The sequence below is a fragment of the Oryza sativa genome, chromosome 9 (genome assembly GCF_034140825.1).
Source record: "Oryza sativa Japonica Group chromosome 9, ASM3414082v1".
In the NCBI taxonomy this organism is placed as follows: Eukaryota; Viridiplantae; Streptophyta; class Magnoliopsida; order Poales; family Poaceae; genus Oryza; species Oryza sativa.
Window position 1 is genome coordinate 12666388 of NC_089043.1, and position 21328 is coordinate 12687715.

Consider the following 21328-nt stretch of genomic DNA (forward strand, 5'->3'; position numbering starts at 1 on the left):
TGCGTGCTCGGATGCGCTTCTCATGGTAACGGCGAAAGGCTTGTTGGTAGCTGGCTGCTCGAACGGCAACTCGTTCGCGATGTTACTCGAGTAGATTCACATCGTCGTATCGCTGCTCCTCCTGATCCTCATCGGAATACTTCTGTACTCGTGTGCTTTGATGTCGTAGCTCGGTGGGGAGCATGGCCTCTGAGCCGTACACGAGGAAGAAGGGTGTCTCCTTGTTGGACGTTGTCGGTGTGGTACGCACAGCCCATAGTATTGATGGAAGTTCATCGACCCACTTCTTGTCGTGTGACATGAGCCTGTCGTAGACGCGGGTCTTGATTCCTTGTAGTACTATGCCGTTTGCCCGCTCGACTTGTCCATTGCTCTGAGGGTGAGAAACAGATCTTGACTCCCAGCCTGATGCAGTAATCCTGGAAATCGGCACTAATGAACTGGGAGCCGTTGTCTGTTATGATACGATGGGGCAATCCGAATCTGCATAATATCCCTTTGATGAATTTGATGGCGTTGTCGGCCTTGATTTCCACTATGGGTGTCGCTTCACTCCACTTGGTGAATTTGTCGATCGCCACGAATAGGAACCTGTAGCCGCCCTGTCCTCGTGGGAATGGCCCGAGTATATCTAGCCCCCAGCACGAGAACGGCCAACTAAGAGGGATAGTCCGTAGTGCTTGCGCTGGCAGCTTTGTGTGTTTACTGTGGAATTGACAGGCTTCACACCGCTGAACCATGTCGCAAGCATCTTTGAGGGCGGTTGGCCAGAAAAACCCTTGTCGGAAAGCTTTTCCGACTAATGTCCGACTGGCGGCATGTGACCCACAGATCCCTTCATGTATGTCGAGGAGGAGGTGTCTGCTGTCGTCGGACGAGACGCATTTTAGGAGTACCCCGTTTGGTGCCTTCTTGTATAGATCGTTGCTGATCATACAATAGACTTTTTCTTTATGGGATATTTTCTTGGCTTCTGCGTCGTCCTCGGGCAACTCTTCGCTGCTTATGAATTTAATGAGTGGGGTGCGCCAGTCGTCCGTGATCTCGATATCGGCAACGGCGCGCTCTGCCTCTGTAGCCCCCGAGCTGATGTCGGGGGCGACCGGGCTATCTTCGCCGTTTGCCTCTTTCACTTATGGCCTCGTCAGGACGTCCAGAAAGGTGCCAGGTTCAAGTGGTTCTTGTCTGGACGCACGTCGTGCTAGATCATCCGGTTCGATGTTGTCTTTGCGGTATACATGTCGGACCTCGATCCCATCGAACCTTTTTTCCAGCTTCCTGACTTCTGCGAGATACTTGGATAACTCGGGGCTAGAGCACTTGTAATCTTTATGCACCTGGTTCGCGACTAGTTCGGAATCCCCTTTCACGATTAGCCGCCTGACTCTGAGTGCAGCTGCAGCTCTTATCTCGGCGAGTAGTCCTTCGATTCGGCTGTGTTATTGGTTGCCCTGAAGTTGAGGTGAATTGCATGCTTGAATTTATCTCCCGAAGGTGATGTCAAGATGAATCCTGCCCCTGCTCCCTGGCTGTTGAGTGCGCCGTCGAACGCCATTGTCCACGTCTCATTGTCGATTTGGTTGTCTGACCTGTTATCAAGCGTGGTCCAATCAGCTACGAAATCGGCGAGTACCTGGGACTTGATGGCTATTCGTGGCACGAAGTGGATATCAAATTGGCTTAGCTCAACTACCCATTTCGCAATGCGGCCAACAACGTCTTTGTTTCTCACGACTTCGCCGAGAGGGAAGGAGGAGACAATTGTTACCCTGTGGGCTTGGAAGTAGTAGCGTAGTTTTCTTGATGTCATGATTACTGCGTAGAGCAGTTTTTGGATCTGTGGATATTTTGTCTTTGCGTCGTGGAGAGCTTCACTGACATAGTAGACTGGTCGTTGCACCTTCTCTCTCTCGACAACAATGACGGTGCTAACAGAATATGGCGTGGCGGCAATATAGAGAAATAATTCTTCATTAGGTTGAGGGGGCAACAAGTACAGGTGGATTTAATAGGTAGCGCTTGAGTGCAATGAATGCCTCTTCGGCCTCCTGTGTCCACACGAATTTGTCTTGCTTTTTCAGTAGAGCGAAGAAAGGTTGTCCTCGCTCTCCCATCCTAGCGACGAACCTGCTTAGTGCTGCCATGCATCCGGTTAGCTTCTATACTTCCTTGAGTCTTGTAGGCGACTTCATGTTCTGGATTGCGTTGATCTTCTCGGGATTCGCTTCTATTCCTCTGCCAGAGACGAGAAAGCCGAGTAGCTTGCCCGATGGTACTCCGAACGTGCACTTCTCTGGATTGAGCATGAGGCGATATCGTCGGAGGTTGTCGAACGTTTCCCGCAGATCGTCAATCAATGAGTCGCTTGTCTTGGTCTTGACAACAATGTCGTCGACGTAGGCCTCGACATTGTTTCCGAGTTGGTTGCTAAGTGTGCCCTGGACCGTGTGCTGGAAAGTGTTTCCTGCGGTTATTAGTCCGAACGGCATCTTAAAGTAGCAGAATACCCCGAACGGCGTGATGAATGCTGTCTTCTCCTCGTCCTATTTCGACATGCTGATTTGGTGGTAACCGGAGTAAGCGTCGAGGAAGCTCAACAACTCGCAACCGGCTGTTGAGTCCACCAGTTGGTCTATTCGAGGAAGAGGAAAGTGATCCTTGGGATACGCCTTGTTGAGGTCGGTGAAATCAACACACAGTCTCCATTTCCCGTTGGCCTTCCGCACCATGACTAGGTTGGCTAGCCAATCTGGATGGAGTACCTCTATGATGAAACCGGCTTTGAGAAGCTTGTCGAGCTCTTCTCGTATGGCTTGTTTTCGATCTGGTGCAAATCTCCGCAGTTTTTACTTTACTGGCTTGGCATCGGGTCGCACCATGAGTTTGTGCTCAATCACCTCCCTGGGTACCCCCAGCATGTCGGACGGCTGCCAAGCGAACACGTCAGCATTGTCGCGGAGGAAGGTGGTGAGCGCGAGTTCCTATTTCTCGCCTAGTGATGTCCCGATCTTGACGGTCTTGTCGGGGTTGGCACTAGAGAGTGGAACAATCTTGATTGCGACGTCTGGTTTCGGCGTCTTTTTTTGTCTTGCTCACTTTCTTGGGTGGCTGTGCTATGGCAGGCAGGCTGGGCGTGTGCTCGACCATGTCGAGGCTCCGCTTGTCGCATTGTACTGCCAGCTTAGCGTTTCCTTGAATAGTGATTGTTCCCTTCGGTCCTGGCATCTTGAGCACTTGATATGCATAGTGAGATGCAGCCATGAACTTCGCGAGTGCAGTTCTTCCAATGATGGCATTGTATGCTGTATCGAATTCAGCGACATCAAAGGTGATCTGTTCCGTTCAGAGGTTGCTTACTTGGCCGAAAGTCGCAGGCAACGTAATTTTGCCCAATAGTTTGGACGATGACTGAGGAGTGATTCCATGGAAGGGCTGATCGGTGGGTGTCAACTCGCTTCGTGGGATCCCCATCGCGTCCAAGGCGCTGGCGAAGAGAAGGTTGATTGAGCTGCCGCCGTCGATCAGTACTCGTGCGACCTTGATATTACGAATAGTGGGTTCGACCACGATCGGATATCGCCCTAGGATGACAGCAGTCTTGGGGTGGTCCTCTTATGAGAATTCTATCTTCTGCTCGGACCACTTCATCTTGGGCGCAGCTCCCTGCCACGTCGAACAGACTTCACGTTCCACTTTCTTGTATTCTCGCTTTAAGGAGTATGCCGTGGAACCTCCGAAGATGTGTGAGACATGGAGATCGGAATCTAGGTATGCTTAGTCAGATTCCTAAGTAGGGGCCTCAGCGTCCTTCTCAACCACGCGTACTCGCTTGCCTTTTTCCGATGCCATGTGTTTTGCGAGCGACTTTTTGAAGACAAGGCAATCTTCTAGAGAATGTCTGTCCGTCTTGTGTATAGGGCACCATGCTTTCTTTGTGTCGCTGCCTTGTGGGTCTGGGCACTTGGGAGGGTCCGCTATTCTGTTGCAAGAACTTCTGATTGAGCTTTCCTTTTCCCACTCTTGTGATTTTTCTTCTTGCTTGACTCAGGTGCGTCCTTGGCTGGTTTCTTCTCTCCTCCGGTCTTCGGTTTGTCGTTCTTGCGTCTCAGTGCGTCATCCGCATGAGCGCATCGGTCGACAATTTCGAATAATCTCCAAGTAGTCGTGATGCGCCTCGTTGCCAACTCCTGAGTAGTATAGCAATCTCTGACACCGGATTTGAAAGCGTGAATTATAGAAGCATCGGTGATCTCAGGGATTGTGTTTCTGCACTCGTTAAAGCGCCAAACATAATCCCTCAAGGATTCGCCCGGGTTCTGTGTCAACGCATGTAGGTCGTCTTCGATCGCGTGGCGCTTGTAAGTTGGCTACGAACTGCTGCCACAAGTCTGCCCACGAAGAGATCGAGTAGGGGGGAAGATGCATTAGCCATGAACGTGCAGAGCCTTTCAATGCGGTTGGCAAGTAATTCGCCAACGCGTTGTCGTCCGCTCCGGCAGCGTAGAGTACCGTGGAGTAAACCTGAAGGAACTCTTCCGGATCGGTGCACCCATTGTATTTCTCTATTGCTCCAGGTCGGAATCTTTCAGGCCATCGGACATCTCGAAGTGAACGACCGAAAGCTCTACACCCAGTGCTGGGGGCGGTGGGTTGTCGGCGATCATACGTCCTTCGTGGATGTCTATCTGATGATGAAGATGACGAGGATGATGATGATAACGATGGGTTGCTTGGTTCCGGCGTACGATTACGAGGACGTCGGCCGGGTTCTCGAGAATCCTGTCGTCGTCTCCCGTTGTTGTCTCGGCGCCGATCTCCATCATCGTCGTCATTGTGGCGACGTCCTCGACCAGTATCGCCCAGCACCCGCCGTTCGTGATCATCGTGATAGTGGCGGTTGTGGCGGTTATCACGGTCTCGGTCTTCGCTTGAACGGCCTCCTCGATCTTCGTTATCGTGACACCGCGAAGAGACATGACGCCGGGAACGGTTCTCGTTGTCTCGTGTGCATCGTGCCTCTCGGCGGCCATTCAGGTGATCGCGGAGATCGCCAGTGCCACGAGGTGGAGTTGTGGCTCGATGAGGCGATTCCCGCCGTTCATGGTTTTCACCATTAGCATCGCCAGTTGGTGGCTATTCTGGGTGCCCTGCGGCAGCGGCCTCTTCGAACGCATTGCTGAGGTTGGTCACTGATTCCCATAGTCGTTCTGTCCAACGTGCGAGATCGTTGTTCAAAACGGGATCGTAGGGGGTTTCCCTCAGTATTGCGTTGACGGCTCTGATGTGCTGGGCCGGAGTAGCCACTTGATTCTCCACTTCCACATTGGTGCGCGCTGACGTGCCGACATCGTCGATAGCCAATACCTCACACGGCGTACTCGTTGTCGATGATCCATAGTCTTCGAGCAGGTGCAGGACTGATGGTTCGTGGGGATCGATGTCGATTACCCCAACAAATCGATCTGAAATCGGCGTCGCTCCTTGCTCCTTGTCCTTATCCATGATGGGGATGCGTGACTGCTGGACCTTAGGAGGTGGCGTCTTCATGGCGCTGAGAAAGACCTTGCAGCTCGAGAGGTCGTGATTCTTTGTCTTGTGAATAGGACAATAGACATCACGAGTTGGAGATGTACGCTGAATTCCACGCTCTTTGCAGTCACGAATTTCAGCATGGACGTTGAGACCGGATATAGAGGGTATTGGGGTACGCTGGTATGAGGATCTACGTAATACGACATCAAGCAAACAGAAAATAGGGATTATATTGGTTCAGGCCCCTTGGTAGGTTATACCCCTAATCTAGTTGATATGAGATTATATGATGGAAACCACAGATTACAAAGGGAACAGTGAAGTTCAGTGATACCGACAAGATCGTAGTCGAATTGATCCGACTAGATCTCCCGGCGACTTGGCTCCGATAAGCTCCGGCTTCGTAGGCTGTGGTGGATGTGTTGGCTCTGAGATTCGATCCCTTAGGTCCTGCCGGGGGTCCCGTTTATACCGTAGGTCAACTGGTCTCCAAGTAGGACTCGGAGACATCGGACCCGACACGATACAATGACAACCCAGTTCTATCCGAGTAGGACTCCTTCCATCTATAGACTCCATGATGGACTTCCTTAACTTATGCTGAGAACATCTGTATACGCGCAAACATACCATATCGATATGTGACGTACATCGAAGGGTGGAGGGTATACCTTACCCGTAACCCTGACAACGCCTTCTCACAATACACGCAAAAAAAAAAACAATCTAGGGTTTTTGCCATTTGGCACAAGACTACCCACCATCGCCCTTAGATGCGGTGTCTTTTTCCCAAGCTTTCTCCTCAACGTCAAGGGACCGTATCAATCCCTTAACGGAGTACTTCCGTCTCTTGTGTTTAAATGCAACACCAAAAATTCTCCATGAAGAAGGTAGTTTGCAATAATGCGCGTAACCACAAATTTATCTGGTAAGACACACTTAATTAGTTTGGATTCCTTAGCGATGGTCTGTATCTCATGAGCTTGCTCTACCACAACGTTAATGAGCCATCCTGAAGTCATGAAATTGCTCCATCACATATAGATCATTGCTAGCACCAGTTGCACCGAATTTGGTGTCGGTGCATCTCACAACTCCTTAGTCATGTGCATATACACCTCAACCAAACAATCACCAAGAACGTTAAAAATCCATCCCACAAAGAGAGTAGTGGTCTCCTCGAATTCTTTATGTTTTTTAGTTGTAAGAACTCCATCAGATTTGCCATTACTAACCCAGAAGCATTTCATAGACGTTAGCCACCGAGTGATCCTGATCTACCTTCTGTTGAAGTGCACACCGGTGAAATTATCCGTCCTCGGTGCATCTACAAAACGAGCTATATTAAAATTGCAGTGCCTATAATAGTAATCATTTGGGATCGATAGAAATATAAGCACATGTAGATTTACTTTATTCCATAAATAAATTATAACATTAAGGATGTAAACTATTAGAAGCACATCATGTGATATAGACATGTATACTAGACAATTACACATGAATTGATCAAAGATTCGAAACATATTAGAGACATACCGAGGGTTTTGGTTCTGCTGTGGATCGGGTTAACGACGAGCAGCGTGCACCGTAGGAACAACACACGGTGTCGGGTGTCCTCGTCTGTGCGCATCCCTCCAATTTAGAGGAAGATGAACCATTGTGGAAGACGAGCAAATGGTGACGGTTGTTAAATACCAATTTCGACTGTCAATTATCTCAATAAATAAAAGGGAACTAGTTTTTACAGCATATTAGTTACAAATAATGTAAGTTCTACTTGTCCTTAGAGAATACAATGGATGCAGGGATTATACTCTAAAGTGAAGGAGAATATATGCCAGCATGCAAGGACACACATCTCCAGCAAATCTTGTGAGAGCACATGATTGAAGGGCCCAAAGTCTAACCAAACCGACATATTTTGCGCCAATCCACGGTGCACCGACATATGTCAGCCTTTAGGAGAAAGGCAGTGGAGATAGGTGGGGCCTAGGGGTTGACCGAACTAGGGGTTCAGCTGAACCACCTTTGGATCCCCTCATCTCCACCTTCCACGTGGCATATTCTCAGCTCACTCTAGTGACGGTTAGGGGTGAACAAACATCCACAACTGCCATTACAACCATCACTGGAGGCTATAAAAGGAGGAGGCATTCTCACTTCACAACACACACTCAAGAAGCAATATCTCTATTCTAAATTTGTATTACTATCTAGATTAGTGGAGTTTAGACTTAAAATAGTTTTTTCACTTTCATAGTCTTCTCAGAGATTCGAGTATGTCTTTAGTACTTTACTGTCTTTGTAAGACTATGAGCTTAGTAATGAAATATTCTTCTTTACTTATTTGTGTTTGTAATTCATATATTGTTTTGTCAAATACTGAGTAATTTATACCTCTGTCATATACTCTACTCCCTCCATCCCAAAATATAAGGGATTTTGGAGGGATGTGACAGCCTGTCCAGATTCGTAGCACTACGATGTGTCACATCCCTCCAAAATCCTTTGTATCATAGGTCGGAGGGAGTATATGTTTAGGCTAGTCGATCTATGCCACAGTATAGGGCCAATGATCTTAACGGGTTACACTAATTCTAACTTATCCATCCAAAAGGTGGGAGTCCTGGAGGAATTAGTTGTATTATTTAACAATGTAAGCATGGTGCTTAGATTGATTAACTGTTGTTGGATGTGGGTGTGCCCCACAGAATGCAGAGGTAGGCGGTAGGTGGTGATAACCTTGTCCGTCCTTTGTAATCCTCCACATTCAGGTATAACGTAAGAGTTCATAAAATGTCACAACCACGCTGACAGACCAGCAGAGAGAGGTCTCTCGGTAGTGCCTAGAACTAAGTCCTAAACATGTATATCGACTAAGCATGATAAATATAAGAGTACATATGAAACAATAGTTTTCTTTTGTCTTCATCCACTAGCTAGTTTATTTATTAAAATGATTATTTTGTGTGTCACACTACCAATTATAATTATTGTCCTTTACCCCTGTTAGACTGTGGTATATTAATTATAGCATGATTATGAATATACTAACTATTCTTTGCATCGCTGCCTTCTTGCGGAAAAATAAATAGAGAAAATAACAATACTTATAGAATAATCCCGGGTGAAGTCCTACAGTGGTATCCATACGCTTATGGATTTATCTATGATAATATCAAATACCAACAGCAAACGGTCACGCAGAACGCTTTCCAAAAACTTTATTAGCGCCTTCACTAGGTGCAGGATGCTCTCCCAATTGCCGGTGCACACCGACGAGCAGGACGGAGTAGACTACGAGTTTTTCGCATGTATTGTGAGGACATGTGATCAAGACATCTGCACAATCTTCATAACGTGTAACTGAATCAAATAAGTCACACATAACCTATATGGACTCCACACACTGGATTTTTCGTTGTATTTCCAAAAACTAGTATTTCAAAAACAAACACCGAATTTTGCAGTTGCAAAAGAAAGCCACCACATTAGTACAGACATGAAGAGCCCATTTTGGTGGACATTCATATGCATGTTGCATAGACGCATGATCTATGCTCGGCTTGACGAGCGCGTGCGTGCTCCTCTAGATCTCTCCATCACACATGCTTCAAGTAGGTAGGATAGCACTCTTCCTTTTAATGGGGTCTCTCTTCTACAATAGGTAAGGTAGTACTAAAGGTTAAGATGCAACCACTTCTCTCATGAGGTGGGTCTTTATAATTTTCCTAGAAATTATTCTCCACTAGCCGTCAACCCGTGCATTGCACGGCTATGGTATTATAAGTAATAAAAATCAAACATATAGCTTTTTGTGGAAATTTACTTCTATATATGTTTTTAAGTTCTAAAAATACAGTTCATTTTATTTATAGCTAAAAAATTCAAATGGATTGCTAAAGAATTCATAAATGAAAAATACAAATAACCTAATCTTACAGACCAATTTGTACTTCTGTTGAAGTTTCAACTTGTTGTTTACAATAATTTAATTTACAGCTTAGTATTTAATATTACTATTAATTTTGGTTTGGACTTTCGACTATAGCTTTTCAATATTTAATATTTGTTAAATTGGTGGATAATAAGTATTGAGCTGTCCTAGACTGGTGTCTTAATATTTTTCATGATTTAATAATTCCGAAATTCATAGCTAACAGATGTTGAGTTGGAGTTTCACATATAGAATTTTCTCTGATTTAATCATTATAAAATTTTGAATTAAACATTACCAATTAGTTTACGTTTGGGGTTTCAAGTTTGTGTTTTCTTAATTTAATATAAATTTCAGACAGAAATTAATAACTACTGAGTTGCCCTTAGCTTGTAGTCTTGATTATAGATTTACCATATTTAAAAACATCAAGTTTTACCTGGTTTGGGGTCTCAATTATAACATTTCACAATTTAATAAGTTGCATTAATAAATACTAAGTAAATTATTAAAATTTTTTGATAATTCCAAGTTTGGAATTAAACACTTTTTGGCCAGGCCTAAGGATCAAAATCCGACTGCATGGATGGCAACAAAAAGATGCAATCTATATACAGTTAAGACGTGTATGGAAAACTAACTAGAGAGAATCCATTATATACCACCGAGTTTGTTAGAGTTCAACGATATGCCATCGACATTGTTTCTTTCTATAATATACCGACGACGTTATCAATTGTTCTATAATACGCCATTGGGCTGGGTCTTATTTTCAAAAATACCCAAAATACCCTTACAAACATAAAATTAACAATTGATTAAACTCATTACAAGTCTCACAAAAATATGAAATTTTTTATGTGGCCCCCGTACACAACATAGAAGTTTGTATACAAGTTTCAAGTTTTTCTGGTATATTTAATTTTTAGAAAAAAAATATTTTGTGTCGTATATGAGAGAAAATATGCTTATATAAGAGATAATAGCACAAAAATATCTTATATAGTTTATGAAAGATGATTTATATTAAAAACAACAATAAAAAAGTATTTTATATGGCATATAACAAATAAGTTATATTTTTTATAAAAAAATAGAAATGTAAAAAACTTGAAACTTCTTTACGAATTTCCATGTTGCATAAGGAGGCCACATAAAAGTTTTCATATTTTTCTGAAACTTCTAATGAGGTAAATGAATTGTTAACCTTGTATGTCTATAAGGGCATTTTGGGTATTTTTTTAAAAAAGGCTCAGCCCAATGGTGTATCGTACACAATTGATAAAGTCACCGGTATATTATAGAAAGAGACAATGTTGATGGCAAATCATTGAACTCGAACAAACTCAGTGGTATAGAATGGATTCTCTCAACTAATTATTAGTTGCTGGTATATGGATTCAGAAAAATGCAGATCAATTTGTGTTCCTGCGTCAAAATTATTATTACAAAGCTCATTCGTTTTTAACAATGGGATCTTTTTACGTGGATCAACCTGACTACCTAACTTTCGCTGATAAAACAGTTGTTGACAGAATTACCTGAACACTTATTGATAAAACAGGTCGTTCAATAGGCAAAATATTGCAACTTGTATTCAAAAATTAATCGTGAATGATTTAAATAGGTCATATAGAAATATTGCAAGTTTGAAGGAATACCTGTGTAAATTGCAGATGTGGCAACAGATGAATCTTATTAGGTGCAAGAGAACTTAATTTTAGATTTGAGGATCAACATCTCTAACAGCTGAAATATAGATCAATATATATATATATGCCCTGTATTCAAAATTATTAAACAATAGCTAACTATTGGTTTATTTATTTATTTTTGGAACCGACCTACTTGATTTGCTGAACACTTACAAATACAACATCTCATGGAAGATTATCAACATAACTCACTATTTCAATCAAAATCAGAGCTCGTAAGAAGCCAATAATGTATTTATAAATAGGTCAGACTGATTATGAATACACAGATTTGGCACAATATATACATCAAAATCAGAAATCGATAATTCCTCATAGGTTAAATAGAACATTATTGTTCAGAGAAATACCTATGACAATTCCAAAGCTTGATTGCAGAGAAAGCGTTTTGTTCTGTTGTGCTATAGATTATGCCGCCTGAGATGTGCGTAAACAATCCATTAATGACTAATAATAGGATCAGGTAACAGACGTCATTAATTACATATGTACTGTACATGAGTACATCTCCTTGCGTTCTGCACATCATATACACTGCAAGCATCAGATGATGGCATAGTGAATTCTAATGAGTACCTGAACAACACAAGTCGGCGGAATAGAGATAGTCGCTAGCCGATTGAGTCGAAATAGCCGCCAGTCTATGATCGATTCAATTGGGATAAAGGGGAGAAGCTTCTTTTGCCGCAAGCAAAGTTGTGCCGAGTTCCCGACTCTCTCGTCCATCTGCCCTTTACGGAGATAGATCGGTGATTTCCTATTTTACTTGATGATGTGTATCCGCTCACGTAACAAATCTGCTCGGTTACAATGTGGGTTTTTAAAGTGGCCCACAATGCAGATTACATTTTTTAATCTACGGTTGTGATAATTTGATCCAACTGATGAATAATGTTTACATTTTTCTGGTTAACGTACGTGAGAGCTTCTTCAAAGTGCCTGATTAGTATAGGTATAGATAGATATGGGCCTTATCCCACGTGTAAATTCCAACACAAAATTCACCTGATAAAAATTAAGTGCCCAAAATACAAGGCTGCAGACCAATTCAGATTTATTTTGTCAGTTAGAACAGAATGAATTGAAACATAAGATTATTCTCTATAAAATAGCCAATGACTCATAACAATAACCATTTGGGATTGTTAGGTAGTAAAGATTTCATGTCCAGCAATAATAATGACATATCCAAACCATTTGCTATAAGGAACCTTTAAATCGAAGGATTCATGTATGAACTTTATATGATTCAAATTCTATAGGAATTTTTCCCTATATAGCCATTTGATTAAAAGAATTATAGTTTTTCAAATCCTATGAAATTCTTATGGAATGGCTTATTACATGTAGATTTTGGAAGAAACCTAGCACGACTTCAAACTCTTGGAAAATTTTCTTCGAGAGTAGCTTTCATCTCCAATTTCTGCCTTTTTTTCCGGTGGTTCAATCAAATGATCGTTGCTGTGTTTTCTTTTTGTTTCGTAATCCTCTATTTTATTCTTATATTTATATCAGAACCTTATGTTTCTTCTATTTCTCCGTTTTTTCAATCCAACGATTTAAAAGGGCCCTAAAAGAATATGACAAAGATGGTTACCAGGATCCATATAAAAGAAATAGACACTTCAACTTTCCCTTTTCGAGGAATGTGCAAAAGCAGCAGATTTTTACACCATCCGCTTGCGAAAACAGCAGATCGATCCAAAAAAAAAAAAAAAAACAGAGACATATATAGCAGCTATTCTCCAAACATATTTTGTGACCGTAACAAGGACCGCCCAGTTACTCCAGAAGTTCTGGACTCCCCTCTTGCGCATACCTTAACTGCTTTCAGCAGCGATTGTTGAGCACTAGCCACACCAATTAAACCTCCAGATCGGCTTGAAACCTGCAAACGGAACGTGACCAATGAAACAGAAGCGCTTGTACCTAGGCTGATTTCGCACTGAACACCTCCGACGGCTCCCGTCCTCAGGTTATAGTATTATTAGGGGTACACTTTCAATTTCATTCACTTTCTAGTCTAAATCACTAAAAAAATCTTTTGGGATAATAGCCAACTTCATCCTTCATGTTCTATCTCGGCGTCACTCTGATCCTTCAAATTTCTTCTGTCTAAACCGGCCCTTGAAAGCTTGCTCTTTGCCTCTTTGGGCCAATGTGGTCCATATATTGGCCTTGGTAAGTGAGCATATGCTTGCCCAGCGAAATTCACCTGACAAAACTGAAGTGCCGGCCATAGGTTTGAGAATATTGTTGAAAGCGATATACTCCCTCCGTTTCGAAATGTTTGACGCCGTTGACTTTTTAGCACATGTTTGACCGTTCGTCTTATTCAAAAAATTTTAAGTAATTATTAATTTTTTTCCTATCATTTGATTCATTGTTGAATATATTTTTATGTAGGCATATAATTTTACATATTTTATAAAAGTTTTTGAATAAGACGAACGGTCAAACATGTGCTAAAAAGTCAACGGTGTCAAATATTTCGAAACGGAGGGAGTAGTTTTTTAACTAGAGTTGTTATTATACAGATGCACTCAGCAATACATGAGTTATCAAATATGCTTGTTCGATAAGACATATAATAAATCATAGCCATTTAATTATTCATGTCTTTTTTGTTTCCTAATTTTGAAACATATTTGCTCCACCCAATTTATAGATAATGGAAGAAAAGGAAAAGATCAATACTCAGAATTGTCCTCCCAAACTTAACCATGCATGCTAGAAATGAAGTTCGAAAATTAAATTTGAGCAATGCCTTACCGTATGTTTAATGGACTTGCATTTTGATTCGGCTAAACTTTTTTTAATGTTTGACTTTACACATATTAAGTATGATTCAAATATGTAGATATCAAAAATATATATATTCTAGATTTAAATTAGAAAAAATACATACTATGTATTTGATATGATATTCAAAATTTGCCTGCAGGATTTGATCATATTTGAAATATGAATCGTATAAACAGGTGGATATGGTAGTTTTACACAAATATGAATTAGCAAGTTATATTTTCGAATTTATATAACACATAGTATGTGTGGTCATTTTGCCAATTACCTACTCTATCAATTTCAGGTTATAAGATGTTTTAACTTTGGTCAAAATCAAACTGCTTCAAGTTTGACGAAGTTTATAGAAAAAAAATAGTAACATTTTCAACCCAAGACAAATTTATTATGAAAATATATTCAATTATTGATTTGATGAAAATAAATTGGTATTATAAATATTACTGTATTTATCTATAAACTTAGTTAAACTTGAAATAGTTTAACTTTGACCAAGTCAAAATGTCTTATAACCTGAAACGGATGGAGTAGGTAATTGACAAAATGACCACACATACTATGTGTTATATAAATTCGAAAATATAACTTGCTAATTCATATTTGTGTAAAACTACCCTATCCACCTATTTATACGATTCATATTTCAAATATGATCAAATCCTGTAGGCAAAATTTTGAATATCATATCAAATACATAGTATGTATTTTTTCTAATTTAAATCTAGAATATATATTTTTTGATATCTACATATTTAAATCATACCTAATATGTGTAAAATCAAACATTAAAAAAAGCTTAGCCGAATCAAAATGCAAAACAATACCTACTTTTACTAGAGCTAGTTAGGATATTTGCAATTCTAGCAATAGTAGTACATTGGAAATACATTCAAGTGGGTGCTGGTCCACCATTTCAAGAGGAGGAGTTATTAGAAATTTAGCCAGACGATGTATTTGATTCGATTCTTAAATAAAAAACCGACAGACCTGTTAATTGGTCGATGCCACCTGTGCTCCAAAGAGCAGCGAGAGATATGACGAGAACTGAATAGCCGTCCTCATCATTGGTTTGCGATGTGCGAAGAATGACCCTGAAGCTTGGACGAACGGATTGGTGCCAAGAGCTGGCTCAAAAGTCTCTAGGTTCTTGTCAAACACCTTGTAAAATGGCAACAACATATTACGGGTGGCATCACCGTCCCACCGCAGACTGTTCCACCATTGTTCTTCTCCACGGATCTGCTTCAACCGAGCAAAGCCACCGTTGTCTGGCTGGAACTGGAACGGGAGCTCCTTCAGCAATGGGCAGCCAAACACATCTATGTATTCCAAACAAGGGCAGACCAGCTTAAATGTGCAGATTGATTCCAAGCTCGGCAGGTGGTTTAACTGTAATATCCTGAGTCTTGACAGGCAATGGACTCTGCTGGCATCTCTTCTCTCTCCATTTTCTGCGTTGGCTAAGACCGAGTTAAGCTTGCTGCAGAATGACAGATCAAGATGCTCCAGCTGCGGAAGTTTGAGCACCCAGGTGATGTCGCCAAGCCCATTGTTCTCAACGATACATAGCATTCGGATGTAGAGGAGCTCCACACCAATCTTCACGGAAGACAACTTGGGCAAGCGCCAGAAGGTGAGGTACTCCAACTGCGGAATGGATTTCTCTGGATCTTGGCCATTGTCAAGTTCGATTGACAATTCTTCTACACCGAGGCACATCCTGAAGTTTACCACCGTGACGGTACTCTGCAGCTTCAGGCTCACAGTGGACTCCCCTTCCAGTTGTTCTACGCCAAGAAGGTGTACGTAGGCATCAGGAAGCAGCGATAGTGTGCGAAGAGCACCAACACTTCTCACAGTAATACCCAGGGATAGCCCTGTGTGAAAGCATCTCAGCTCTCCTAAACTGAATTCATCATTTCTGCCCGTAATGTTTTTGCTCAACTCCAATTCAAAGCCTGAGTACTTACTCTGGTATAAGTACAATATTTTCAGCATGGACAGACTAGATATAACACCACTGGGTATGTTCCTAAGATGGTTAGTGTAGCTGAGGTTCAAGAACCGTAAGTTCTTCAGGTCACCGAAATTTTCCGGCAGACATGCTATGTGTGAATCAGCAAGGTTTAAGCACTGAAGGTTTACTAATGAACAAACTTCTCTGGGCAGCTGTTCAATCTGTGTCCAGCTAAGGTCCAAATACCTGAGAGCAGCCATGCTTGCACAAAGGGATGGTGGGATATCCTTTAAATGGAAATTTTGCTGCAGAACTAACACAGATAGGTCAGAACTGATCGGCTCTGATGGCAGAGAATCTAAGAAGTTGCACATCAGTGATATTCTTGTGGCACCCTTCCATCTCTTGAAATCAACTTCACAGCTTAACACATTTCTTAATCGGTGCCCAGCCTTCAGTAGCCAGCTATCCTTCTTGCCCTTATAGTCCGAGGCAATCCAGAGGGCCATATCACGGATAATATCATGGAGTCGTACCTCTGATTGTTTGATATCACCTTCCTCCAGTAAGCACAATCTTTTCAACTTCTCAATTCGTGATAATCCAATGTTATGGCTATCATTGATTGTTCTACCGACAGGGACGAGACCCAAACCAATCCAACAATTCACAAGATCAACTGTCCAAATTGAATAGCCTTCAGGCCATAGCAAGCAAACCAGAAAACATTCTTTCAGCTGATCATTCTCCAAATTGTCATAGGAAATCCTCAGGGTGCTCAGAATAGGGTTAATGACCTTCATCTCTGAAGCTTCCAAAAGCTGAGTGCTCTCATCAAAAGTTGACAGGGCATTCTCCCACTCGCGCCACGTTCTCTTTGCACGCATGGACCTCCCAACAGTGATTAGTGCCAAAGGCAAACCACGGCATTTTGCACAAACTCTTTTCGCGACATTTTCTATCGGCATATCTGCACATATTGTTTCTTCTGTAGCACTGTATTTGAACAGCTCCCATGCCTCATCAGGCTGCAAACATTCCAGTTTGATTCTTTTATCGGCTTCCATCACACAACAAATTTCCTCAGAGCGAGTAGCAAAGACTACTTTCTGGATCTTCGATTCATTTGGAGGTGGAATGCCAACCTCTAGAAGATCAACGTGCTCCCAAAGGTCATCCAGGAGCAGCAAAAAGTTCTTGTTCTTCAGATGGTTGAAGATGGTTGCGGCACGAGATTCTATGCTATCTCCCTGCTTCGAGAGCAATCCCAGCTTCTCTGCTATGTTCATCTGAAGATTTTCCAGGACGCAACCCCTGGCTGCTGCAACACACATAATATGATCAAAGGGCATATTGTCAACAACACCAAGAAACTGGTTATTGATGACCTTCAAGAAGATTGTCTTTCCTACTCCCCCCATGCCCCATATGCCAATTAACCTGATTTTTGCATCAAGTAGATAGCTCAGAACTTTCATCACATTTAAATGCATTCCAACCAATTTTTCCCTGATAGGCTTCTCCTCAATGGAAGGTAGAGGTCCATCAACAGATACAACTTCAAAAGAACCTCTGTCATACAGGTCAACCAATTCCTCCAGTTTGTCAGAGGCTCTCCTGCTGATGTTGAAATTTGAGATCAGGTGTTTGGATCTTTTGCTATAATCTTGCAGTATTGCATCAACTTCAGTTCGGGCCAGCTCAACTGTTTGAAGCCAATCTAGCACTTCATGCTTACAGGTTTGTTGTTTGCTCCCAGCCATACTGATCATTAGTTTTATGTCATCACTCCTAGCCTCCAACCTTCTATTGAATTCAGTGAGCTTGACAAGAACCTCTTCAGGTTTGAAAGCATACGCAATATTCAGTTGCAAACAGTTGCCGAAGCTGCAAAGCACGGCCGAGAAAATTGATTGCGAATGATGATTGGAAGCCATATCTGTTAAAGAGTAAAAACCTGTGAGCTCATGCTCTAGCAGAAAAGGGGTAAAGGGGAAGATGAAACAATGTGAGGAAGATTACACAAATATAAACTTCAATACCCACTACTCATTTTTCACTCTCAATCTATTATATTATTAAAGGAATAGAAAAAGGAGCCTCCACGTTCGCTCTCATGGCCTAGAAATTCTCACATTAATCAGAAAAAAGAAAAAGCAAAGTCCATATAGAAATATAATTTAGAAATAGCTGAAATTCGGAATTAAAAAATAAGGAATATTAGAAGATAAGACTAGAGTCCATATAGAAATACAATTTAGAAATAGTTGAAATTTGGAATTAAAAAATAAGGAATATTAGAAGAGGAGACTAGAGTCCATATAGAAATACAATTAGGAAATAACTAAAATTCGGAATTAAAAATAAGGAATATTAGAAGAGGAGACTAGAGTCCATATAGAAATACAATCAGGAATACAATTAGGAGATAACTGAAATTCGGAATTGAAAATAAGGAATATTAGAAGTAGAGGATAGAGTCCATATAGAAATACAATTAGGAAATAACTGAAATTCAGAATTAAAAATAAGAAATATTAGAAGTAGAGTATAGAGTCTATATAGAAATACAATTAAGAAAAAAATAGAAATTCGGAATTAAAAATAAGGAATATTAGAAGTAGAGTATAGAGTCCATATAGGAATTTAAAACTAACTAAAATTTGGAATAAACATAATAAAATTAAAAGTAGAGTTTAGAGTCCGTATAAAAATATAATTTACAAATAACTAAAATTTAAAATTAAGAAAAATATGGGAAGAAGAGTTTAAGGTCAATATAGGAATACAATTTAGAAGTACTGAAATTCGAAAAATTAAAAATTAAAAGAATATTCAAAGATGAGTTTAGAGTCCACATAGAAATAAAATTAGAAATAATAAAAATTAAGAAATAAAAATAAATAATATGAGAGTTATTGCAAAATTTAAAATTATATTATCATTTTAATATATTTTAATAATATAATGAGAAAACATATATGCTATTATATGAGAGCAAATATAATGATGCTAGCCGTGCAATCTGCGCGGACCACAATGCTAGTTACACTGTATTAGGCCTGGAAGGACTGTGAGCACATCATTTCCTACCATTTTTTCAACATTTAGCTGGCATGATGTCCTGACTGAGATTTCTGCTATTGATTGAATCGATGGGTTTCAATTATTTATGTTATCCATGTTACTAATGTCGTCTTCTCAATAAAACAGATCTATCTTGTTACAAGATTAGATGGTTGGATAACAAAACTATTCACTACAGATAGTGAGATAAGTATACATATGCTTAAGTACAGAATGTGTGGATTTTAAGCTAGCCTAATACTCCGAATAAATGTCTGATATGCTAATAGCACTATATATGTTAAATTGAAGGGTAATTATACCTTCCTTGAAAATAGTACTGGGAGATACCATATTTTCTAGCGTAAAATTTGGTATCTTCAGATATTAGGTATCTCGAGATAACAAAATTTTTAATATAAGAGCAATTTTACGGTCCTTTAGGAGGTACCATGAGGTAACATTTTTTCTAGAGCAATTTTACGGTCCTTTAGAAGGTACCATGAAGTACCATTTTTTCTATTGTAAATTTGGTACCTCATGGTACCTAGGTACAATGAGGTACCAAAATTTACAATAAAATTTTGGTACCTCATGGTACCTCCTCAAGGACCGTAGAATTGCTCTTTTTTCTATTATAAATTTGGTACCTCTTGGTATACTATGAGGTACCATGAGGTACCAAATTTAGGTTAGATATCTCAAGGTACTTTCTTAAGGACCATAAAATTTCTCTAAATTTGATAGACAACATAAATGAATTATGGATTCAGGAGGCTAGTGCTTAAGTAAATGTATACACATGTTACTCCAGTGCTCTCAGATTTATGGTATCCCTCCGAGTTACCAGAAAAAAGAACACTCCAAAATAAAAAGGATGCAGAAACCAGAGTGATGCGCCTATCTAAAAGAAGTCCTGATATCCCAACCAAATACTAAAAGATATCATCAAGGTGAAAAAAGAGAGAAGGTCATGCTTGTACACAGAAAACTGAAGATGTATAACTCTATCGGATTGGCAGATCACCTTAACTCATAGCTTATCAAAACATGCAGAGCACAACAGAGGCGAGACATGGTGATCAAGAAGGCAGAAGACCCACTTGCCTTGGTTTCCACAGGATGAACACCTTGCTTCGTCGATGGCGTCTTCAGAGGCGCAGAGGCAGCACGACATTCACCCAGGCTCAAGCACATCAACCAGCAATATGAAGATGAGTACGATGCTGAAAGAAAGCTTTTTTAGTAGCAGTGGTTGCCCACTCTGGTGCCCCAACCAACAAGTAAAAGAACCCCTCATGTTGCCAACCTGACATTATATATCTAGTTTGGATGGTGGCAGGAATCAATCAACCAATATATCATTTCGCGGATTGAATTGAATATGATCCCCGGTATGTCAAACTAGTCCTAAACCAGCAGCTCCACTGCTCGGACATATAGAAGAAGACAAAGCAAAAGGAGACGTTTACGAAAAGCACGGTGCAGGTGGAAACATAAGATACTCTCCACCACTGTCTTACATACTACTACCACATTTTTAAAATTTATGATGCCATTGACTTTTTCACAATATTTGATCATTCGTTTTATTAAAATATTAGTATAAAAATGTAAAAGTATAATTAAAGATAATATTTTATTTAATGATAAAACAAGTCACCATAAAATAAATGATATTTATATAATTTTTTGAATATGGCGAATGGTCAAACGTTATTCAGAAAGTCAACGGCATCATATATTTTTAAATACAGTGGTTGGATGCACTCCAATGAAACGAAATTTCTTTGTGCTAACTGTCGACGGGGGATACCCGTAGACCGGATATAGAAGGTATTAGGATACGCTGGTACGAGGATCTACGTAGTACGACATCAAGCAAACAGAAGATGAGGATTATACTGGTTCAGGCCCCTTGGCAGGTAATAGCCCTAATCCAGTTGGTATGGGATTATATGATGGAAACAACGGATTACAAAAGGAATAACAGAACTCGATGATACCGACGAGACCGTAGTCGAGTTGGTTCGACTAGATCACCCGGCGACTTGGCTCCTGTAGGCTTCGGCTTCGTAGGCTGTGGTGGATGTGTTGGTGGTGAGATTCGATGCCTTAGGTCCTGCCCAGGGGGTCCCTTTTATACCGCAGGTCCGTCGATCTCTAAGTAGGACTCGGAGATATCAGATCCCTCACGATATGGTAAAGACCCAGTCTTGTCCGAGTAGGACTCCTTCTACCTGTGATTCTGTTTCTATCATGTGATAGATTTCCTTAACGTATATAGGAACTTATTCGTATACGCGCGGGTAT

The 21328-nt window shown here is 40.9% G+C and overlaps 1 protein-coding gene across 1 annotated transcript; it reads right to left on the reverse strand.

Moving 5' to 3' along the window:
* Positions 1–12759: 12759 nt before the first annotated feature.
* Positions 12760–17886, reverse strand: LOC4346689 (probable disease resistance protein At5g63020). The gene is made up of 2 exons (XM_015755329.3): positions 14980–17886; positions 12760–13411 (listed from the first exon to the last, which is right to left on the reverse strand). Exon 1 carries the CDS (start codon positions 17884–17886, stop codon positions 14983–14985), a length of 2904 nt encoding a protein of 967 aa, XP_015610815.2. The 3' UTR covers positions 12760–13411; positions 14980–14982.
* Between the last annotated feature and the right edge of the window lie 3442 nt (positions 17887–21328).